This window comes from Camelus dromedarius, chromosome 17 (assembly GCF_036321535.1).
Source record: "Camelus dromedarius isolate mCamDro1 chromosome 17, mCamDro1.pat, whole genome shotgun sequence".
Taxonomy (NCBI): Eukaryota; Metazoa; Chordata; class Mammalia; order Artiodactyla; family Camelidae; genus Camelus; species Camelus dromedarius.
The window spans coordinates 37221924-37246632 of NC_087452.1; the positions used below are offsets into that span (position 1 = coordinate 37221924).

At 38.4% G+C, this 24709-nt stretch overlaps 1 protein-coding gene across 2 annotated transcripts in view; it reads right to left on the reverse strand.

Moving 5' to 3' along the window:
* Nucleotides 1-24659, reverse strand: part of KIF15 (kinesin family member 15) — a 59826-nt gene extending 35167 nt beyond the window's left edge. Inside the window, exons 1-8 of one of the 2 annotated variants that reach the window (XM_010982771.3) lie at nucleotides 24564-24659; nucleotides 16190-16232; nucleotides 15498-15681; nucleotides 13899-13975; nucleotides 10020-10057; nucleotides 8685-8782; nucleotides 7019-7198; nucleotides 1451-1660 (exon numbers count right to left, since the gene is read on the reverse strand). In XM_010982771.3, coding sequence (XP_010981073.3) covers nucleotides 1451-1660; nucleotides 7019-7198; nucleotides 8685-8782; nucleotides 10020-10057; nucleotides 13899-13975; nucleotides 15498-15681; nucleotides 16190-16232; nucleotides 24564-24582 — 849 coding nt within the window. In that variant the 5' untranslated portion in view covers nucleotides 24583-24659. Of the gene's footprint in view, nucleotides 1-1450; nucleotides 1661-7018; nucleotides 7199-8684; nucleotides 8783-10019; nucleotides 10058-13898; nucleotides 13976-15497; nucleotides 15682-16189; nucleotides 16233-24563 lie in introns of those variants that run through there. The other variant, XM_064496641.1, reaches the window with a different exon arrangement.
* Between the last annotated feature and the right edge of the window lie 50 nt (nucleotides 24660-24709).

The window sequence follows — 24709 nt, forward strand, 5'->3', positions numbered from 1 at the left end:
ATTATGTGAAGGAAAAAAAATCAGTGTTATCTCATGATTGTAATAGTTTTTAAATTTTTTTTAAACTGAAGTATAGTTGATTTACAATGTGTTAGTTTCTGGTGTGCAGCATAGTGACTCAGTTATATGTGTGTGTATGTGTGTGTGTATATATATAGTCTTTATCATATTCTTTTTCATTATAGGTTAATACAAGCTACTGAATATAGTTCCCTTTGCTATATAGTAGAAACTTGTTGTTTATGATTGTAATAGTTTTAAGTTGACATATAGGTAGGGATAAAAACTAGAGAACAGAAGAAAAACAGTTGGAGTAGAACATTAATAGGCAGACTTTCCAAGCCTTTAATGTTAAAATGTTTGCTGCATTATAAAGGTATGGTAACTAATGACCCACCCCCATGTCCCATAAAGCCACCGATGAACGTATTACAAAAGAATATTCAGTCTAATTCTGTTACATATAATAAAATCCCTTTCAAAGAGTGGTTTGGAGAGAAAGGGAAAATGATTCAATTAAACACGTTACACTGGATTTTTTATTGTCAGTAGCACATTTTGATAACTGGGTCTGCAGTGGTAGGAGTATAGAGAAAAGAGAGAAGGAGTAGAAATGATAAAGCAAGTTGCCACTATCTGTTACCATTCAGAAAGGTGGTTTAGGCCACAGTTGAGAGCACTGTCTGTGGAGCTGGACTACTGTTTGCATCTTAGCTTGATTTTTAGCCATGAGCCCTGCACAATTTACTCCACTTTCTTTAAAATAGAAAGGATAATAGTATCACTTCCCAGAGTTGTTGGGAAAATTAAATGAATTAACACATAGAAAGAAAGCATTTAGAACGGGCTCAGCATATATCCTATTACAAACATATGCTATTTTTCTTTGCTTCATGTCTCCATAGAAACATGAACCTGCGACAGCCTGAAACTGCCTCAGAACTCAGGAGGCTTAAATCCTTGCTTTTAATGCAAACCCACCATTTTCGACTCTTCTCCCATAGCCCCATGTGCCCTAACCTGTAGAATCCACCCGTTATTTGTCGACAGTATGTATCACAATACATACTGGCAACACATGTTACAGAGAATCTCCACTCCCACTGCTAGTACCTTAGTCTAGGATGATGTCCTTAACCCTTAACTCAACTCAAGACCTACTTTTCCACGCTCCCCCAGGCAGTCCACGTCACACCCTTCTTCCCCATGTCCCCCCTGCTACCACCTGTACTATCATCCCTTCTGGCATGAATTCAGATACTTTTGCTACTGACAGACATGTCCTATCCCATGTAAGTTTACTGTCTCTAACCCCCTCAACAGAAATTTTTATACCTTCTGGATAAAAGCAAATCCTTTCCTTTGTAGCCCCCAAAATACTTAGCTTGGTATTGACTTCTAGTAATTATTCACAGTCAAGTTAAACTGAAGACCATAATTCCATTCTGACCTTCAATCTCATCCCTTCTGCATGGGTGTCTTTCTGCCTTTCAGATCCTGCTAAATCCACCAGGTTGAGAAGGGAGGTCCGTATATTCACAGTTTCATGGCTTTTTTCCATCGATTCTATTGTAATTGTAAAGACTGCGTGAGACCTAGAGGATTCTCTATTCATTGATGTTGACGCCACACGTCTGTTCCTCCATCCTCCAGACAACACCTAGGCAAGAGGAAAACAAACATGAAATGTGGAAATACATTATCACAGCTTTCAAGTGGTCACAACAGCCACAAACATCAGTAGGAAACCTGTCAGGAGTGGTGAGAGAATACTGGGCTCTTGAGGAACATACTCAAGTTGTTTTCCTTCCCCTTTCCTTTTCTGTTTCCTCTCCATGTCACGAAAGAGAACAAGCAGGAAATCACAAGGCACAGGGTCTAGAACAGGTTTTGCCATTTCTCTATTTGTGTTAACTTAATGCAAGTCGCAAAATCTCTCTGAACCCTTTTCTTTACCCAGACAATGAGAAAGTTAGACAAGATAAATCTCAAAATTACCTTCATGCCAAAAGTTTCATCAGCTGTTCTGTCTACAAAGTATGTGTGTGCCCCCTGCCCACCCTGGCCCCCTTCCCTGTGGCAGGCAGGAAACACGAAGGTTCAGACTGCAGGCTCTGGAATCCGATGAACATGAGGTCTACCCTTGGCTCCAATTATTTACCAGTTCTGTGGTTTGGGGCCCAGTGACCTTTTCAAGGTTAAGTCCTATATTTGTAAAATGGGAATATGGACACCTACCCCACAGGGCAGAACATCTCAGATTGCAATATGGAGGCTAATCAGCTAAGAATCTGGTTAAAATTCAGATTCTGATTCAGCAGATGTGAAATAGAGCCTGAGAGCTTGCATTTGTAACAGGCTCCCAGGTGATAATGATGGCCTGAGAACTACCTTTTTGGGTGGCAAGGTCATAATATGCACTGGATAAAATGGGGAAATTAGCAGCTTACAGCAAAAAGTAGATAAAAAATTAAATAAAATAATGCATATGAAAGGGTTATTAGCATAGGGCTTAGCACATATACTCAATAAATGAAGCTGTTATAACCTTCTCTACTAACAAGCCACAGCATAAAAATGAAATTATTTATATCTTTTTCTTTTTGGTTAGTACTTTATGCTTCCTCTTCATAACACTAAATATTGTATATTAAATATTAGATGAATGATACATTCACACAGCTGCAAAGAGAGAGGACAGATCCTGAAACGTGGGACAAATTGCGAAATACTATTATCTTAAAAAGCAAACATTTTAAGTGTTAAGCAAGTGTTCAAGTGAAAGGAAGAGCCGCATGTCTTCTTGCTTTAAATCAAAAGCTAGAGATGATTAGGCTTAGTGAGGAAGGTATTTCAAAAGCTGGGACAGGCTGAAAGCAGGCCTCTTGCACCAGTTAGCCAAGTTGTGCACGCAAAGGAAAAGCTGTTGAAGGAAATTAAAAGTGCTACTCCAATGAACACACAAGCCACAAGAAAGTAAGATACCCTTACTGCTGATGTGGAGAAAGTTTGAGCGGTCTGGATAGAAGATCAAACCAGAGACAACATTCCCTTCAGTCAAAGCCTAACCCAGAGCCAGGCCCTAACTCTCTTCAACTTTATGGGCTGAGAGAGGTGACGATGCTGCAGAAGAAAAGTCTGAAGCTTAACAGAGTAGTTCATGAGGTTGAAGGAAAGAAGCCGTCTCCATAACATAAAGTACAAGGTGAAACAGCAAGTGCTGATTAGGAAGCTACAACAAGATATCCAGAAGGTGTAGCTAAGGCCATTTGTGAAGGTGGCTACACTAGACAACAGACTTTCAATGTAGACCAAGCAGCCTTCTATTGGAAGAAGATGCCACCTAGGACTTTCACAGCTAGAGAGAAGTCAACGCCTGGCTTCAAAGCTTCAAAAGACAGGCTGACTCTCTTGTTCAGGGCTAATGCAGCTGGTGACTTCAAAGTGAAGCCAGTGTCATTTACCATTCTGAAAATCCTGGGGCCCTGACGAATGATGCTCGATCTACTCTGCTTGTGCTCTGTAAATGGAACAACAAAGCCTGGGTGACAGCAAGTCTATTTACAACATGGTTTACTGCTATTTGAAGCCCACTGTTGAGACCTATTGCTCAGAAAAAAGATTCCTTTCAAAATAGTTCATTGACAATATACCTGGGCACCTAAGAGCTCTGACAGAGACGGACGAGATTAATGTTGTTTTCGTGCTTGTAACACAGCCTCCATTCTGCAGCACATGGATCAAGGAGTCATTTCGACTTTCAGGTCTTATTATTGAAGAAATACATTTCATAAGGCTATAGCTGCTATAGATAGTGATTCCACTGATGCATCTGGGCAAAGTCAACTGAAAACCTCTTGGAAAGCATGCACCATTCCAGATGTCATTAAGAACATTCATGACTTGTGGGAAGGTCAAAATATCAACATTAGCAGGAGCTGGAAGAAGCTGATTCCAACCCTCATGGATGCCTTTGAGGGGCTCAGGACTTCGGTGGAGGAAATAACTGCAGATGTGGTGAAAACAGCAAGAGAAGTAGAATTAGAAGTGGAGCCTGAGGATGTGACTGAATTGCTGCAACCTCATGATCAAACTTGAGTGGATGAGGAGTTACTTCCTATGAACAAGCAAAGAGAGTGGTTTCTTGAAATAGAATCTACTGGTGAAGATGCCAGAAGATTGTTGAAATGACAACAAAGGATTTAGAATATTATGGAAACTTAGTTGATGAAGCTATGGCAGGGTGCAAGAGGATTGACACGAATTTTCAAAGTTCCACTGTGGGTAAAACAGTATTGTATACTACAGAAAAATCGTTCATTTTTAAGGCAAAATGTGTTAACAGAAAAATATAGGGATATAGGGTCAATACAAAAGTACAGATCCAAATCAAATGAAGATAGGGGAGGGTAACAACTCAGTAGTAGAGTGGCTGCTTAGCATGCACAAAGTCCTGGGTTCAAGCCCTGGTACCTCCACTAACGGGGGCGGGGGTGAAAGAATAAAATTTAAAGTTTGAAAAAGACAAATCAAACCAGAGAAAAATAAACGAATTCTACTACTTGTATATGCCTCCAGCAAAACAGTCTATCTCTATATGTTTACATATATATTTAGATATACAGACAAAAACCAAGAGAAAACCAGCAAAACCAATACCTTAGTTGGAGATTAATACATATGTCTCACGTATTGATAGATTTTATAGACAAAAAATTAGTAAAAATATAAAACCCTGTACCCAAGGATGCACATTCTTCTCAAGCACACATTTACAAAACTTGGCCATTGTATGAATCCATAAATCATTTCTCAATAAATTTCAAAGTCTAGGCATCACACAAGACCATATTCTCTGATCCTAATGTAATTAACAACCAACATGATACAAATTTAAAATTCCCATAAATTTGGGAATTTAAAATCAAATTTCTAAGTAATTCATGGGTCAAAAAGAACTTAAAATGGAAAAATACTTAGACCTATATGACAAGTTTTAATAAAACTTGTATAAAGCTTAAGTAATATTAGGTAAATTTATAGCATTAAATACTGTTATCACAAAAGAAAGGCCAAAATGAGCTAAGCAATCTGCTTAACAAGTTGGAAAAAGAACAGCAGGATAAACCCAAAGAAAGTAAAAACAAAACAAAGAGCAAGGCCGTATAAACAACAACTGTTCAAAAAGAACAAAACTGTAGTTACAGCAAAAATTTAAAAAATGCGAATACTAGGTCAACGTTATGCCAATGTATTTGAGAACTCGAGGAAACTTAAATTTTCCTTGGAATATATAACCTACAAGACTTCTGACCCTAGAGGAGACAAAATGCCTATATAGTTCTATTAAAGAATTATTATTTGTAGTTAAAAATCTCACTAAATACAAGGCCTAGATGATTTGGGGTATGAGTTCTACAATACTTTTTAAGGACAGGTCATTCTAATCATCCATATTTCCATAAAACAGATAAAGGTGATAATAAAGCAAGACAAGGAAAATAGGAAAAAGGAAAATTACAAGTTGATCTCAATCTTTAACACTGATGAAAAATCCTAAACAAAATATTAACAAATCTAGTTAAATGAGAAAAACCACATGATCATCTCAATAGAGGCAGAAAAAGCATCTGACAAAATTTAATAACACTCATGATTTTGTAAGATAGTTAGCAAGGTGGCTGATTATAAAAGTATTCTATTTAAGAACCCTACATTTCTATACATAACAAATAAAATGTAATTTAAAAAAGAGGTTATCCTCAACTCAAGCAATAAAAAATATAAGATATACTGGAATAAGGTAACCAAAAGGTGAGACCTTTATAGTGAAAATTATTATACTGCAAGACATTGAAGACCCAATTAAATGAAGAGACATACCATGTATATGTATGAACTCAATATGGCAAAGATGTCAATCCATCCAAACTGGTCTATAACTGCAATGCAATTCCAATCAAAATCTCAACATTCTTTTTTCAATATGCATATATACATACACTGGGTCACATGGAAAAATCTGTCTCTTACTACGAGTCAGTTTAAAAAGCTTGAATCAGGAGACTTGCTGAAACCAGAAGAATAAAATAATGTACTATGATACATGTATATTTATTTATAAAGATTCATAAAATGGATTACACAGCAGTGAAAATAAATTAAATGCGACACATAAATTTCACAAACTGTGTTAAGTTTTTAAAAAGTTATCAAAGGCTAACTACATACCTCTTCTTAAAACTCAAAAACGGGCAAAATCCACATTATAAGAAATAAATACACATATGATTTAAAAGTGGAAGAAAATGATAATGACATTCAGCTTTGTGCTTATGTTTAGGGAGGAGCCACAGATATGAGACAGAAAGAGCACACAGGGAGATGGGATAGTATTGGTGATATTTGAATCTAAATTTTCTAATGGGGTCCTGCAAGTTCATTTTAACATTATGCTTAGCAAGCTATATGCATGTGGCAATATTTTGTATGTATCAAATATGACATATAAAAAAATTGTTTAAAATCAACTGGCCAGGTTAGAGTCCATAAAAATGTGAATAGAATACTTTGTAAATTTCTGTCAAGAGGTTTGTTCTGAACTGAATGCTCAAAAGAGGTTGCCTTTTGACACCTAACAAGTAAATAAGGATAGAAAATAAATAGAAGAGCCAGATGGTTTGAAGGGCAGAGATCCCTGGAGCTCCTCAAAAGGGCAGCTCCCATAAGAAATACGGACACGAACAAACTGCCCCCAGTGACCTCCAGGGTAGTCCTTAAGAATGTATGAATGGAATGAACAAAACCAAAATAACACAAAATCAAGGGGTCAAACTTGTATTTTAACTAAGGGGAGATCTATCAAACATTGCCATGTTTTTCCCCTTCTTGTCATGAACATTCTGTGTTATGGCTTTACCAAATATTTTCAGTAGCTCAATTCTTTCTTTTTCTGAGATCAAGGTGCTCTTGCGGCATGCTATGTTGCCTACAGATGTGATCTCTCAAGGCCGGGTACCTGATAGGCTTCGGCAGCCGAGGTCAACACCTGCTCCACCGCACCAACAACAAAGACTCCCTTCTTGATGTGCTCCCGTAAGTACAGTCCAGCTGATGCAGAATCCAGTAGGTCATAGATCTGCTCGTTGTAGATTTCAATAAAGGAACACTTACAAAGGAAACTCTTCCCGGCTCCGGCCTATAAAAGAGAAGCCTGGTTTAGCTATACTCTTTTCATGAGTTCATCCCAACCTGTCATGAATATTCATCTCTCACTCACATCACAACATATCAACTTCCTACAATACTATCCTTTACACAATACGACACCTAAAAGTCAGTTTAAAAATCCAGATAACTGGTTTTAACACATCATTTCATTTTAAAGCAGCATCTAACGGTGGTCCCAGAAGCTGTGAGGTTTCCACTGGTGCCTCAGAAACAAGACAAGCATGTAGGACTTGAGCAGTCCAAATGGGCAAGTCCATTTTTTATTTAACTGAGGTGTAACTGACATACAGTATTATATTAGTTTCAGGTGTACAACATGATTCAATATTTGTGTATATTGCAAAGTGATTACTACAATAAGTCTAGTTAACATCCATCACCATACATAGTTATGTATTTTTTTTTTGTGGTAAAAATAGCAATTTCATTTTTATCTGCCTTATATGTTGGACTTCCTCATAAAGTTGTATTTGAAGCAAGTGTTATAGTCCTCAAACAACTCAGAATAATGTTATTTTAAAAGCTTCTCTATAGGACTTTTAATCACAGAGATGCATGGCACTAAATTATTTCATCATTATTAAATTATTTCACTGGCATGCATTGTGTGTCTAACTGCAACGGTTAGGGAGAGTTTCTGCAAAGGAATAAATGGTAAACCAATGTTATATATCAGTCTCCTTGGCACGGACGAAATACAGCATGTAATACTAAAGGCTCTTAATCCTGGAATTCAGCAGGCTAAAGGAGCACAATTGGAGAATGGCCCAATCTGGGAGCCAGTGGAAGGAGGAAGCCCACATTGCCAGCAAGATGGAGCCATACCACGTATGATGCAAGGTCAGGTGGTAGCAGTGCTATAAAGGAGGTAAGGATGGGCCTGTCACTACTGGAGTCACGAGGATCTAGGGACAGCTGCAGTCAACTGTGAGCCTAGATGCAGGCAGGTGATGGGGCCTAATGAATCTGTCTTCTTCAGTTATGATTTTCTTTTACACTTTGTCTCCTATAAAATCTGAGAGCCTAAGAAGCACTACGTTCTTCTTGTTTTGTATTTTTCGGAGGGGAAGGTCTATCTATCTATCTATCTATCTATCTGTCTATCTACCTACCTACCTATTTATATTTTAATGGAGGTACTGGGGATTGAACCCAAGACCTCATGTATGCTAAGCACACATTCTGCCTCTGAGCTATACCACCCATTCTTCTTTCTTTAAATGTGAGTTCGTGGATGATGCATGTTTTTATACACCAAAAACTTTTAGAAAATAAAAAAACGCAGAATCCTTAATTTTATCTTAAGAATGAAAAAGTATTTTAATACCACACTAGCCTCTCCATCTATAGAGCACCACCGTGTGCCTCCATGTATCATGAGCTAGTTATTAGTAGCTAACTACTCAAAACTAGGTTATTTCATAGAATCACTTTATTTTTACAGTAAGTTTTACCTTCTCTTTTTCACGATCAATTAAGGAAAACAAATATTCAAAACTTCGTGGGATTACTCCTCTCAGGTTATGAGAAAAATTATCAGATTCAGATGGTCCTAAAGAAAAAAAAAAATATATATATACACATATAGCTGTTCATTTTTATTTTGTAACAGGAATCTTTTGAAATGGCAACACTGAAAGGCAATTTATACAAAAATGACACATTGTATGGTCAGCTTCTCTTGGGCCCCCAAACAAGTTAAATACTGGTCTGTGAGAGATGGCAGAGTAGAACCTGTCTATCAGTGGAACTGAAGGAAAGGGCCGCAATACCCACTAACCAATTTTAAAAAGTAGTTATTGTTTGATACCATCTAGGTATCAACCTTTAAATTTTTCCTTCTGCCAGGTACCAAGAGAAGCAGAAATACTAAATCGTTATACTTGACTTGTTGTGCATGACATTCGGTCTCCTGACCTTATACACTGCCTCTGTGACCACAGGCTAATTAATTACTTAATCTCTCAGTTTTCAACTATAAAATGGAGATAATACAGAATCACTCATCTCATACAGTATCACTAAAAATTATCATTATCTGGTACTTCCTTAATTGGGCAGTAAAAGCCAAGCTGGTAAGAAAGATACTGTAGGAATCTGTCACAGGGTTTCTATACAGACAGAAAACTGCACAGTAACCCTATCTCTGTTCTGTTAACACTGGGGAAAGGGGGAGATGTGAGTGAATATGTAAAGAGCAGCATTTTCTGGATACTAATTCAAGCTACGGCTATATTTACCAGAGGAAAAAAATGCAGCTAGGAAAGATCTAGAAGTTACTATAAACATTGGTTAAATATGCCTTAGAGACAAAAGGAACTAATAAAATGCTGGTGTATGCAAGAAAGTTACAGAAAACAAATTTTAAAGTATTGTCGTCATCTTGGTTTGCTACACCTAAAATATTTTAAACAATCCTTGTAAACTGTACCTTAAAAATCTATGCAACAGGGTAGAAAAATGCAAGTAAATGAACACAGAGGACAGATAATATTGGAATATGTGCAAATAATTTTATAACATTTTCCTGCTAAAAACCATACAAAGAGTCAACATAGTCTTCACCATCATCTCTTACCTAGGCACCTGCCTTAGCTCCTAATCCTGATTCTGCTCTAGCCCCTCCTACAGCATCTATTCCATTCAGCTGCCTGAGTAATCTTTTTAATTATACATGAGGTCATGCAATTCTTAAAAAAAAACAACCTTCATTTCCAAAAATGTACTAGGTTCTGTCAACATAGAAAGAGTAGATTAAGCCAGAAAATGTTCATCTTTAATTTACTTACCCATCATCGTAAACGTTTTCCCTGAGCCAGTCTGTCCACTGTAAAAAACAGTGTTTTATGTTATTTTCACACATGAAGTGTAGAAAACTACCCTATTTTAATATGGTCTACTAGTGTATAAATTTCCCCACAAAGAACTTATTTTCTTTCTTTTTAAAAATTACATTAGGTAAAAAAATGAATGATCCATTTTCTTTCTCTTCTATTCTACCACTAAGAGCTAACCACTCTTAACTGTCTGGTAAATGCTTTGGATTACACAAATACAACCATCAGAGTTTTCATTTAATTTTTATTTACAAAATTAGAATGATACTTTTCATACTGCTCTGCAACCTTTTTTTTCCCCTTAATTTTATCTCAGATATTTTTCTAAGTTGGTAAATAGAGATCTACTTCATCATTTTTAATAGTTACATAGTATTTCATGAACATATCATAATTTAACCAGAACCAACTGGACTTTTGTTTCCAATTTTGCTATTCTAAGTAATACAGCAGTTTCCCTTCTAATTTCTGCCTTTAAGATACTAAGAGTATCACTTAAAAATAAAGCAATTAAAAGGGAAGGGTGTATAGCTCAGTGGCAGAGTGTGCCACTTAAAATGCACAAGGTCCTGGGTTCAATTCCCAGGACCTCCATTAAACAAATAAACCCAACTAACCCCACAAAAGCAATTAAAAACATCTGTAGGCTATAGGCTTGATTGTTTTGTGCAGTGTCATAGCTCCTCAGTCATCTGGAGAAACAGGAGTAACAAAAAACTAAAAAAAAAAAAAAAAAAAAAAAATGGGGGAGTGGGGTATGGCTCTGTGGTAGAGTGTATGCTTAAGCTTACTTGAGGTCCTGGGTTCAATCCCCAGAACCTCCATTAAAATAAATAAATAAAGCCAATTACCCCTCCCCCCAAAAAAAGTAAATGAAAAATTAATTTAAAAAAATTTTTTAAGTTTATGCTGAGGATAGATGTCAGAGTGTCAAATGCGTTTTGCTTGGATTCATAGCACAAATACAAAATTTTGAGTTTACTTTTTGGTTCAATGGCCCAAGAGCTAGAAAACAGTATAATCTAGTTGTTTACCCCTTTCTTTTGGAATTAGGAAAAAAAGTTCTTTGGTTGACTCAGAATGAGAAATGGGTATTGTTGAGTGCCCTAATGGAAGTGAAGGGGATGCTATTAATAATAACTCTAGAATTGGAACTGCCTGAGGTAAACCAGAAAGTATGCTCACCCAACCAACGAACCAAATGTTCATTTCTCTCCATATGTTTCTTATGTCTACCCTCAACTACCAAAAGCAATTTTCAAATTAAATATTACAACTAGTATGCCTGCAGGATCTTCAAAGAAAACATTTCTGAAGTAATATAATCTCTAGTAACTGTGGCTCTTATTTCAAATTCATTTTTTAACTTCACCACTCAAAATAGTCTATGAAAAAAAATTTTTCTTGAGAAGACATAAGAGAAAATAGTTATCTGCTTCATTGCTCAAGAAAGAATGTTTAGTTCTGCTGAACACAACTGAAAAGTAAATGTGAAAGGCAAAGGCAAATTTCCAAGGAAGAAGGTGTGTGCAATGTGAACCCAAGCTTTAAACTTCTTAATCTATTTTTTCTTGTGTTTTGAGCCAATTATGGATGAAACAAGGGCACGCACACACACACACACAAGCATCAGCTGCTCAAAATGAATTACTTAATTCACTATATCCTATTAAAAAACTCTGGCTCTAAATAAAATTAGGAAGTTTATTGCTAAAAGAAAAGGAAAAACATAATTACACTACAAATTATATTCCTATTTATGAAATAAATCTAAACTGATACTAAAATTCACCTTGTACAACTGCCAAGGTTGTCACAATGCCTTCTAGACCTCCCAACATTAAGTTTATACCAATATTTTAAGGCTGCCAATATTCAGAATTCAGGTATATCACTCAGTTTTAAATATATGCTTGGAAGACAGTTTGACAGTTTCTTATACTATATGACCCAGCAATTGTATTCCTAGGTATTTACTCAAGTGATTTGAAAACTTATGTTCACACAAAAACCAATATTCAAATATTTATAGCAACTTTATTCATAAACACTAAAAACTGGAAGCAACCAAGGTATCCTTTAACAGAGGAATGGATAAACTGTGGTACATCCACACAACTAAATACTATTCAGCAAAAAAAGGAAAGAATAAGCCACTGATGAATGCAACAACAAAGACAAATCTTAAATGCATTTTACTAAGAAAAAGCCAGATCCAAAAGACTACACATTATATGATCCCAGTCATATGACACTCTAAAAATGGTAAAACTATAGGAATGGAAAATACATTAGTGTACCCAAGAGTTTGGGGAAGGGGGAGTGGCTGACTACAAAGGGGACAAATGGGGAACTCGGTAGGTGAAGGAGCTGTTCTCTTCAGTACTGGGGTGTTAAATACGGGGCATTTGTCAAAACACTAGGCCACTGTACATCAAAAAGGATGAACTTGAAAGCATGCAAACTAAATAAACAAGCTAAATACATCAACCAGGATGTCAGAGATCCCACAGCAGAATCCATCTGATTGAATGACAAGTGTAGGATATACTGCACTGAAGGAGGTAGGTGGAAAAGGAGCTGTCCTAAGTAGCTACAAAATGAGATTTTGACTAGAAATTGTAAGCCTTAAAAAAAAAAATAAGATCTGTACATAAAGACTACTTGGTAAATGTGTTCCTCACAGAGATACAAGCTAACAATTCTGAAACCGCTTTACATGTATATTGGGGCTGAACAAAAAAATAAACAGATAGCAGTGGGACCCCAGTGTCTCACTGTCAGCAAGGCAAGTTACAGATAAACAAGAAAGGAAGGCTGAAATGAACCCATGTGGATTCTAAACCCTTGGATTAGAGTCAGAGACATCAGTATCAACTCAAGTTTAGCTTCCTATATATACAGATACAGAAACAATTACAGATATATCCGTATACATGACTTAGTCTACGTACATACATCACCTAGCTCTGTCTGCTGAGAAGGCCTAAAAGCAGTAACACTCCATAGCAACAATCATACCTAGAGCCCAGACCTTGGTTTCTAAATACCATTCTCCAATAAAGGGAACAAGGGCTCTTCGCCAAAATGGCTGATTCTAGGCCTGGGATGGGGAAAATATAAGATGACCCGGGAGCATCATAAAGTAAGTGCTCAAAAGCAGAAGGATGTGACATGTCAAAGGGACAAAGAAGCCAATCTTAAATAGCTCACAATGGTCTAGGTAGAACAATATGAACAAGATAGAACAATGAATATTACATTATAATCCAAAGTATAAAATAAATATACAGGAGCCCATACTATATAAAGACTAACTGAATAAATAAATGAGGGAGAAAAAAAGAATCTTCCTTACAGAAGAATTCCTAATGTATGTAGACACTCTCATCTCCAGGAGGTGGAGTTTAATCCTGTCCAGCTTGATTATGCAGGTGGAGTCAGTCTAATCACATGCGTCCCTAAAATAGAGACCCTGTCCCAGCTGAAGTCAGAGAGCATCCTGTTTAAGGAAGAGCCAGAGCTGCATGCCATCAGCTTTGAAGATGGAGAAAGGGGGTTGTAGGCCAATTAATGTGGGCGGCCTCCAGGAGGTAGGAAAGACAAGGAAATAGATTCTCCTCAAACTTTCAGACAGGAACACAGCCCCACTGACACCTTCATTCAGCTCAGTGAGACCTGTGTCAGATTTCTGACTTACAGAACTGTAAGATAATAAATCTGTGTTGCTTCAAGCCACTAAATACGTGGTCATTTGTTACAGCAGCCATAGGAAACAAACAGAAGCATTGACTATTATACCCTTGTATTAAGACACAGTCAGCAACTTACTATGCAAAGATGGTACCATTATATCCACTCATGCAAGACTCCACAATGCCTTTGGCCACAGTTGAGAACATAGACTCCTACAAATGAAGAACCAAATATGTTAACATGTCATAAAAATGAAAACATTTTTCCTAAATTTGTGTGCTTTGCTTTTAACACTTGAAATAACATGAAAATTTCCACTATAGAAAAAGGGCAAAAACATCTAAGATGATAAAACTGTAAACCTAATTATGTCCATTAGTCTCCTATACAATTATAAATTTAAAGTGCAAATCTAGACTTTATATAGAATTTTGTTTAGCATATTGCATGCAATATTATACTGGTATTAGCATTTACATAGCCCTATTTGTTCTTCAGTGCTTTTCCCACAAGCTTATACTAAACAATCAATATCTGATTTTGATTTTCATTTTTACGTATGTCCTTAATTAGAAAAAATTACTGATGCCACAGTAACCTTAAATCTATCACTCTGCTATGGATCGCATGTGTGTATCCTCCCCAAAATTCATATACTGAATTCCTAATCCCCAGGGTGACGGTATTTGGAGATGGGGTCTTTGGCAGGTAATTAGTCATGAGGGTGGAGCCCTCAGGATGGGAGTACAGGCAGACCTCTGAGATACTGTGGGTTCAGGTCAAGGCCAGTGCAATAAAGTGAATACAGTAATAAAGCAAGTCACGCAAATTTTGGGGTTTCCCAGTGAGTATAAAAGTTATATTCATACTATACTAGAGTCTATTAAGTGTGCAATAGCATCATTGCTAAGAAAACAATGCACATGCCTTAATTCAAAAATAATTTATTGCTTAAAAAAATACTTTGTTGCTAAAATATGCCAAAACAATTACAATAGTAACATCACAGATCACCATAATAAATACAATAATAACAAAAAAGTATGAAATATTTCAAGAAATATTGATCAAAACACGACAGAGACATGAGGTGATCAAATGCTGTTGGAAAAACGATGCTGATGGAGTTGCTCAGTGCAGAGTGCCACAAAGCATCAACTGTAAAAAAACACAGTATCTGCAGAGCATGATAAAGCGACATGTGCCTGCAGTGCCCTTACAAGAAGAGGCACGGAGATTTCTCTCTCTCTCTCCATGTGAGGACACAGTGAGAAGCAGCTGCCTACAAGCCAGGAAGTGAGTCCTCACTAGACACTGGATCTCCTGGCCTTGATCCTGGATTTCCCAACCTCCAGAACTGTGAGAAATACATGTTTGTTGTTTAAGCCACCCAGTGCATGATATTTGTGTCACAGCGGTGAGAACTGAGACATTTCTCTTAAACCAGGCAGTTCAACTATGCCTGTCAATCATTCAGGTAGCTCTAAAAAGTACACCTTCACTAAACTCCATCACTGGTTGGAGAGGGAAAGTAGAGCAGGCTTGTCATTCTAGCATGAAGTTTGATGAAGGAAGAAAAATATTTAATAAAATTACATTTAAAATATTTATGGAACATTTAAGCTTCCTTATCTTGAGACCTATCAAACTAAAGAGACAAGGAACAAAAACCTCCCAAACAACATAATCTTTTATGTTCCAAATGGAAAGTGACGTTTCCAGAATTATCATTACCTGAGTAGTGTCCATGTCTGCGACGTGATCAAACGTGAAGGTCTTGGGCTCAGGGTTGGAATGCAGCCGGAGAGTCGTAGAGGACAGCACAGATAAGCATAAGTTTTGCTCTCCATCAGCTGACCCAGAACCCTCTGTAGGTGGGCGAATTCGCACAAAAACTTTGATGGCATCACCTTCATTACTAAAGACAAAAAATGTAGGAGCTGAGTCTACTGGAGAAAAAGGATCTGAGCCTCATATTGCCTCTAATTTTCCGATTTTGAAAGTTTCCCTAACAAAGCCCAAGATCTACCCATTTACATTTACCTCTTTTAAAGAATCTCACGTGACCCACACCCTTGACTGATTTGCTTCACGACAGTTGTCTTCAAAAGCCTTTACTTGAAATCAACTCAAAGGGAGTCTCCTTGAGTTGATTTCAAGGAGATCCAAGCTATGCTTGTCTCTGATTTCCCTCTTAATAGCAATAATAAGTCATTCCAAGGGAGAATTATATTATTGATTCCTTCTTTTAGCCTGGAAGGGGAGAGGACAGAGGGTGGGAGGAGATATGATTTTTCCATACTTCCGGGTAGCTCAGGACCAAGCTTAATTTTGAAACAAGTACCCCTTACTGTGCTAACTGGTTGTTTTAGGAATACTACATGCTTAATTATTTTTGGTCTCATTAACAAGATTTTTTTCCTTACCTTGGTTGATTAGACTGACAATTTGTCACATTGCGTAACTCAGCTAGAAAAAAAAAGATAAGACGTCATTTAAAATGTTTAAAAGTGCAACATAAAAACCCCATTCTTACCTAGCCTGCTCTTCAGCACTGACATTCCTTAGTCTCCAGCTCCCTGACCTCCGGACAGCAGGTACTCTGGGGACAGGCCCTGATCTTCCTCTCTATTCTAACCATACCTGCTCTTTTGGTGACGACATCCAGTCTCATGGTTTTAAATGCTATGTATATACTGATGACTCACTAAATTTTAACCTGCTCCCTGGACCACTTTCCTGAGCCCCAGACTCATATCTACTTGACATCTCCAGTTGGATGTCCAGCAGGCAATGTCTCAAATTTAATGTGTCCAAAGCTGAGCTCCTGATAACTCCACTCCCACCTCAAACATGCTTCTCCATCTCAATTAATTCCAGTTACTCAGGTCAAAAACCTTCAAGGCATCCCTGACCCCTTTCTTTCTCATACTTCATATCCAATCTGTTAGCCATCTTTGGCTCAGCCTTCAAAACATACCAGAATCCTACAACTTCTTGTCAAATCCACTGCCCTGACCACCATGGAATCAAGCCAGCAACATGCCTTACTTGAGTTATTATAACAGCCTCCCTACTTTTCTCAGTCCCTCATCTCCCAACCTACATCTGTTCTCAACCCAGCAGGCAGAATAATTCTGTTAAAAAAGAACTCAGAGCTCAACTTCCAGCATGACAAAATGAGGAACTCCACTGCCGCACTGCTCAGTGACACTGGTAACATAAAAAAATATAACCATTCAGAGTGTCTAGAAATGGTCCCAAAGGCAAATAACAAATAAACAGCTACTCAAGAAAATCAATGGAATTCCAAAGGAAAGGTGAGAGTCTCTGGTACTTGAACCATGATCGCTCCCTCCCTCCCAGCTCAGAGAGTTGGAGACCCCGCTCCAGACTGTACAGCCAACACCACCAGAAGCCCCCTACCCACCATTCCCCATTGAAACGCTTTCTTCCCAGGAGGAGCAAGTTATCAGAGTTTCTTGTCCTGCCTCCAGCCAGCTACCTGTGGCTGAAGCTAAGTCCCAGGTGAGTGTGGTTGAGAGGTGGAGGGTCCCTTCTCTCACCCAGCCCCAACTTGTAGAATGAGGCTCTACCTTGGACATAGCATGCTGAGAACACTGGGTCCGGATCACCCTTGTCCTGGCTGGTGAGGCAGTGGTTCTCAGCTAAATGAAGCAGGTTAAGAGGACCCCAGGCTGCTGCTATACACATACGCATGCACACACACATACAAGCAAATATTTAGCAACTAGAGCAGGAGTGTCACTCTGAAAAGAGATTGTCATTGTCCCCGCATCCCAACTCCAACACCTTGGCTCTGAAATTTTGCCTCAAGAGAGAGACTGGCCATAAAACAGCTCCTAAAGTCTCCCCAAATGAGCTGACTTCACCTGCAACATAGCGCAGAGTTCAGGCCTAATGGCACTCTTGAGGACAGTGAAGGTTGTAATGCAAGGTGGTTAGAGGAGACGCAGGATATGAGCTAAACTGCAGGCCCATTAGTTTGCAGGAGAGAACTGGGGAATAAAACAGTTGGGGGCACCTCTGCGGGGGTCAGAGACCTCAGAAATTAGTCCTTCAAAGGAGCAAGAATTTAAGTGGATTAGTTTGCAGGGCAATTTATGTCCTAGGGCACTGTTGAAAACAAAAGAGAAATCAGCTGACAACTCCTGGACTTAAACAGCTGGGTGTGGTAGGGAAAGGAAGATCCCGCCTCCAAACTACTGTCACCCCAGGGTGACTTGGGCACAGCCAAAGCTCTGCTTCCCTGAGGAGCAATACCAGAGACCTAACACTGAGAGGGAAGCAGACTTCATTGAAACAAAACAGCTAGTCACTAAACAAAAACTAGCAAATAAATCCAGGAGGCGGAGAGACCAGTACCCAGAACTGCTGTGACATATCTAAGACGTCAATTTTCTAACCAAAAATTACAAGGAATTCAAAGAAACAAAAAAAGTATGACCCATGAACCAGAAAAAAGCAGGCATCAGAAACTGCCTGTGAGAGTGCCCAGATGTTGGGTTTATCAGAAAAGACTTCAAAGTAGCCATTACAAACATGCACAGAACTAAAGGAAATCATAATTAAAGAATTTTTTTAAAGTATGAGGACTATGTCACATCGAATAGAGAATATCAATAAAGAGACAGGAATTATAAAATAGAACCAAAGGGAAACTCTGGAGCTGAAAAGTATAACAACTAAAATAAAAATTCACTCGAATGGCTCAACAGTAGATTTGAACTGGCAGAAAAAAGAACAAGCAAGCTCGAAGGTAGATCAATACAGATTATAAAAGCCAAAGAACAGAGAAAAAAGAATGAAGAAAAATAAAGTGAGCCTTAGAGAAATGTGGGACACTATATGCATATCAACATACATGTAATGGAGAGTTATCAGGAGGAAAGAGAACAGAAAAAAATACAAATAAATAACAGCTGAAACATTCCCAAATTAATAAAAAAAAAAAAAAAAAAAGAAAAGAAAAGACAGAAAAAAAACAATCTACACATCCAAGAAGTTCAAATTTCAAAAAGGCTAAATACAAACAGATCCACAGACACATCACAGTAAAAATGCTGAAAGTCACTACTTATGGAGAACCCCAATTAGATTAACAGACTTAGCAGAAACAATAGAGGCCAGAGGAATTAGAGAGTTTGTTGCTAGAAGGCCCAACCTTAAAAAAATAGTAAAGGAGGTTCTTCAGCCTGAAAGCAAGTTGACTACAGACCATAATCTGAATCCATGTGAAAAGAAAATCAAAGAACACCAGGTAAAGGTGATATATAATTGTAAAACATGATAGAAATGCCTATTTTCTCCTTTTATTTGATTTTAAAACAATTGTGTAAAATAATATGTGCATAATGTACTGTTGGGCCTATAACCTACAGAAGCATATGTGTAAAATATTTACCAATAACAGCACAAAGAAGGTATAGGGACAAAGGAAATGACTAAAGATGGTCAAGTAATGTATTGTTGGATTTGTAACAAGAGATGTAATGTATTTAAAATAATACCAAAAAAGAGGGTGAAAGGGACAGAGCTACATAGGGGTAATGTTTATATCTCTGGAATTAAGCTAGTATAAATCTGAAGCTGATGCTGTTAAGATGTGTATGTCAAATCCTAAAGCAACCATTAAAAAAAAAACTTCAAAAAAAGAAAGCAGTGGAGGAACACAGGAACATAAAAGACATGAGACACATAGAAATGAAAAGTAAATGGTAGATGGTGAATCCAACCAAATCAATAATATGAGAATGGATCACACCACCCAATCAAAAGGCAGAGACTGTCAGACTAGATGAAAAAACATGCTCTAACTATATATTATCTACAGGAAACACATTTTAGATTCAAAGATACAAACAGATTGAAAGTAAAAGGATGAAAAAAGATTGTCTCATGCAAACAGCAATCACAAGAGAATAGGAGTGGCTATACTGTGGTCAGACTGTTTTGTCTTTTGACTTTGAAACAAAAATGTTACTAGAGATAAAGAGCAACATTTTATAATGATGAAAGGGTCAAGCCACCAGAAGATAATACAGATATAAACATATAATCACCTAATAAAAGAGCACCAAAATACGTGAAGCAAAAACCAACAAGAAATGAAGGGAGAAATAGACAATTTAACAATAACATTGGAGATTTCAACATGCCCCTTTGAATGATGAATAGAGTCAGACAGCAAGTAGACTAGCTGTTCCTTAGGGCTGGTGGGGGATGGGCAGGAAGGCGGCTGAGAACTGGAGGATAGGAGAGTTCTTTCTGAGGCGAAAAGGTTCTAAAACTGACTATACTGATAGTTGCACGTATCTGCAAATACACTAAAAACCATTGAATTTTACACTTCATATGGGTAAACTGTATACTATGTGACATATCTCAATTAAGTTGCTAAAAACATTTTTTTTTTAAGTTAGAGATGAGTAGTCAATGCAATGAAAATGCAATGAGAGATCCGGTATCAGATCTGGTCCTGGGGGAAAATGATACAAGTACACCATTGGTATAGGGGGTAATAGCTCAGTGGTAGAGAGCATGCCTAGCATGCACAAGGTCCTGGGTTCAATCCTCCATTAAATAAGTAAATAAACCTAATTACCTCCCCCTCAAAAAAATTTTTTTAAAAGTACATTATTGGGACATCTGACAAATGTAAAAGACTGACAGTGGATTAGCAACAGCACTGTATTGATGTAAAACTTCTTAATTTTGATCACAATGTGATTGTTTAAGAGAATATACTTGTTCCTAGAAATTACACACTGAGGTATCTAGTGGCACTAATATTTAGCAGTACTAACCATTTTACTCTTAAATAGTTCATAAAAAAATACTATGAATACACACAGTTGGGAATGTGAGGGAAGAGAGAGCGAGAATGATAAAGCAGATATGGCAAAATGCAAAGTTGTTAAGGTGTGTAAAGCTTTCCTGTAAGTTTAAATTACAGCAAAATTAAAAGTTATGAAAATAAATATTAAGTGTGTGTCACAGAAAGTCATTCCTGTTCAAAACTGCAGTGGCTTTCCATCTCAGTCAGAGATGGAAAAGCCCTCACAAGAGCCTACAGGGCTCTCCATTGCCCGGTGCCTCTGCCTCTCTCCCCACCACCTCCACAACTCATTTCCCCTCACACTCCTGTTCCATCCAGCCAAGCTAGACTCCTGGCTATTTCTAGAACATGCCGCCCTTCAGTACCTTTACACTTGCTGTAACTTCTGCCTGGAACATTTCCTCAATTTCTTCAGGTATTAACTCAAACAGCACCTTCCTAATAAGGCATTTCCCCCACCCTCCCAGCCATCTATCACTCTTGGCCCTATTTTTCTTCAAAGAATGTATTACTACTGCTATCATTAATACATATTAATTTTTTACTCTCTCTCCCAAATCTACTATAAAGCATTATCTAGAGCAGTGCCTGACACACAGCAAGCACTCAATAATCATCTCTGAATGAATGAATCCTAGGACATCAGTAGAAAGGACTTCTTAATTTCTATCCTGCCTTAAGCATAAGAGCACCAAGCAAATTGTGTCACACTACAATTTGATTCCTGCAGACTAGCCTCTCCAGCTGAACCCCCAATGAATGTCTGTGAATCAGGAAACAGACCACGGATTGCCCAATTTCCCACCTGCCCGTCACAATTCCCTCAAGGCCTGGCATCAAAGAAACAGTCTCTCTGAACCCTTAGCAAAAGTAAAAACAAGTATGACAAAGCCAGGATCCAAAAGGAAAGCTTTCATGTTAGGAAAGCTGAAATCAGGTTCTTATGAAGAGCTGGAGAAAGAAGAAAACTATGTTTAGAATCGGTAATGTGAACAGGCGTCATATATCCTGACAGCAGAAAATAAAACAGCTTAAGTCAGAACGGTACTTGGATGATGTTTTGGAGGTTCTGGGGGGAGCAAGTTCAAAACAGGCACCTAAATCTCAGCTGTCCTTAGACACAGTGTACTGTGCTAACAGTAGTCAATGACTGCAGTCAACCCCTTTATTCTGCACAAACAACAGATGTCATCTCTTCATCACTGCTATGGTATGAATATTTGTGTCCCCCCAGTCAAGGCTTGGAGTCCTGCCAAGGCAGTCAGAAACTGTGGAGCCAGAATCAAAGAGGGGGTGGAAGCACAGAAGTGTGAACACAGCATCTGAGGCTGATTTTTCCCTCAGAGATCGCAGATTCTGAAAACTGCAGCTAAGAGGCTGAGAACTTGAGCAGTTTTGAGTAACAGACTCACAGTCAAAGAACAACAATAGGATACAGATCCTGAGGTCCTCAATGTGTTTAACTTAAAATATGTTGAAGAATATTCACAGTAGCTTTATTCATAACAGCCCATCTAGAAGCCCAAATGACCATCAATAGAAAAATAAACAAATTGTGGTATACTGACATAATGGAACACTAAGCAACAATGAGAAAGAATTAACTGCTGCTACATACAAAGAACAATGCTCATACACATAACATTCAGTAAAAGAAGCTAAAACATAAAGACTAAATACTGTACCATTTCCACGAAGTTCAAGAATAGGCAAAACTAACTACTGGTGACAGAAATCAGAGTAATGTTTGGGGGTAGTGTGGTTATTAACTAGGAAGGGTCACAGAGAACTTTCTGGGGTACAAGAACTGTTTTACTTCTTGATCTGAGTGATATTTACAAGAGTGTATTTATACATTGTACTACAAAAATTCCTTGAGTAGTAGTCTTAAAATTTGTGTCCTTTATTATGTATAAGCAAAACATCAACAAAACAGTAAATTTTTTAAAAAAAGTATTCTTGCTTTAAAAAGACCATAGATGTTTTACTCTGCCATCCAGATAAATAGCTATAGATCATCTGACCAAATATGATTATGTTCAGAAAGGGAATCTTAAACTCAGTCAATTTCATGAGGGTTGCATTTCTCTCCTCCTGTGTTCCCACCTCATGTTCCAGGTCCCTAGGCTGCTGCGAGGGGCACTTACCTGGGATGTCATCAACCTCAACTTTGCTAACAAACTTAAGGGAGCTGGAGAGTTCCCTGTGGAAATCACCACCATGATAAAAGGGAGCTTTGAATATCCCTGCTCCCATCACTTCTAAAAAGTGATATGTACAGACAGGACAGAATCCTTTAATGGACAGTCACGTACATATATCACTTTCCATTAAATAAACAGATGCTCTAATTATATCATAGGCATAAATTCTCTTGCTTGAGTCCAAAAATACTGAACAAATACTGTAACTGTGCAGAAAGTATGATGAACATTTTGGTCCAATAATGTACCAATGTGTCTGCCAATATTCCCTGAATACTGAAAATGGTAGAGGAAAAGGAACATTTTAGATGGAAAAAGAGAGCATAATGAGGTAGTCAGGTAATGGTATGACTGACCTAAAAGGTTAGGGAAACAACAAACAAACACATAAGAAAATAATTACAATTGACAGCTAGAAGCACAATGTTACTGGAAGGCTCAAATAACAAAAGTTCACAATTTCTTCAATCTTCTAATATGGGCATTGTCTCATTACCATTCATACCATTCACTAAGATCTGTGAATGAAAAATATTGCCAGCCATATCAGTAAACAAAGGATGCTGTGGTCGTCAAGTCATCAGCTGCTACTGCAGCCCCAGACAATGAGTGGAGGGAACTCAGGATGAAGACAAGCAGGCAGCCCGGCCTCTGCTGCCACCTACAAGGGTGCATCTTAAGGGAATTCAGGATGTGGAAAACAAGATACCGACCCTAGATAGCTAGGTGTATATCAAAGGAATGATTTCAAGGAGCCCAGAACTTTGGACCTTCCCATACACAGAAAGTGCCAAGTTACTTAACTTGAGATATCTGGCTTTTTGTAATTAACAGCAATCTTTTGACGTTCTGACTATCTGGTGTTTGTTGCAAAATTCCTGTATATCCTGGCTTCTCCCTTGCCTGGGCAGAACAGTCTGAGAGCAATTTGAGAGGCTGCCTCCTGGGCTACAGTCCTCAGAAAGTCCACCGAATACAACATAACTCTCAACTTTTAGGTTGTGCATTTTCTTTCAGTCGACAGATTCATCAAATCAGCTCAAAATCAGCTTTAAAAAAGCAGACTCCTTACAGGGTTACACAACGTAAGAGGTGGGGCACATATTCAGGAAAAGCAAAGGTCCAAGAAATTAGTGACAATTGAAAGATTTATCAAAAGCAAACATGACAGGCTGCTCTCCATGAGAAAAAGAAATTGGAGAGGTCTCCTTGAGAGGAGAAAATACGGATTGTGAGAATATAAAGACACTGCTGAATTCAGTGCTTTAAAAGTCCTTTTATCTAAGGAGAGTCTATAGTGGACCCTCCAAAAGAGAAAAACGTGTGTGGAGCTAGAGTAAGTTCTCCCCTTCAGGAAAGTCAGTAATGTGCGAGAGCCTGGGCCAGCCCTCAGGCAAGGACACCTAGAGAGGCATCCCTGATCGGGCGGGACTAGGGAAGAGTCCCGCAAGGAACAGCAAGGCCGAGGACCGGAGGGAAGAACCAGCAGGGCGCTCAGGAACCAAGCTCCTGGATGACGGCTCTCGGTTCCAGTTCTCTGCTCAGCCCCAGTACCTAGAACTGCGCCTGGCTCGTAGCATGAGCCCAATTCACACAAGGAAAGGAAGCGAGCTGTTCCATCCATGTATTGTCTTGGAGGGAGATTCCAAACGCCCACCGCCGCTCAGTCCGCTCCAGCCCTTCACGCCTAGTAGAGAACCTTGCATCTGGGGTCGGGGACAGGGGCCCCTCACTTACTTTTGCAGCCGGGCGCCATGGTGCCCTCACCCCTCGATCCGGAGACGGACACACCGAGCGCCCTCACTTACAGCCGCGCGATGCGCGGCGATCCCGTCAGCTCAAGATGGCCGCCAATTTGAATTTGGCGCCCAGGTGGGACGTTG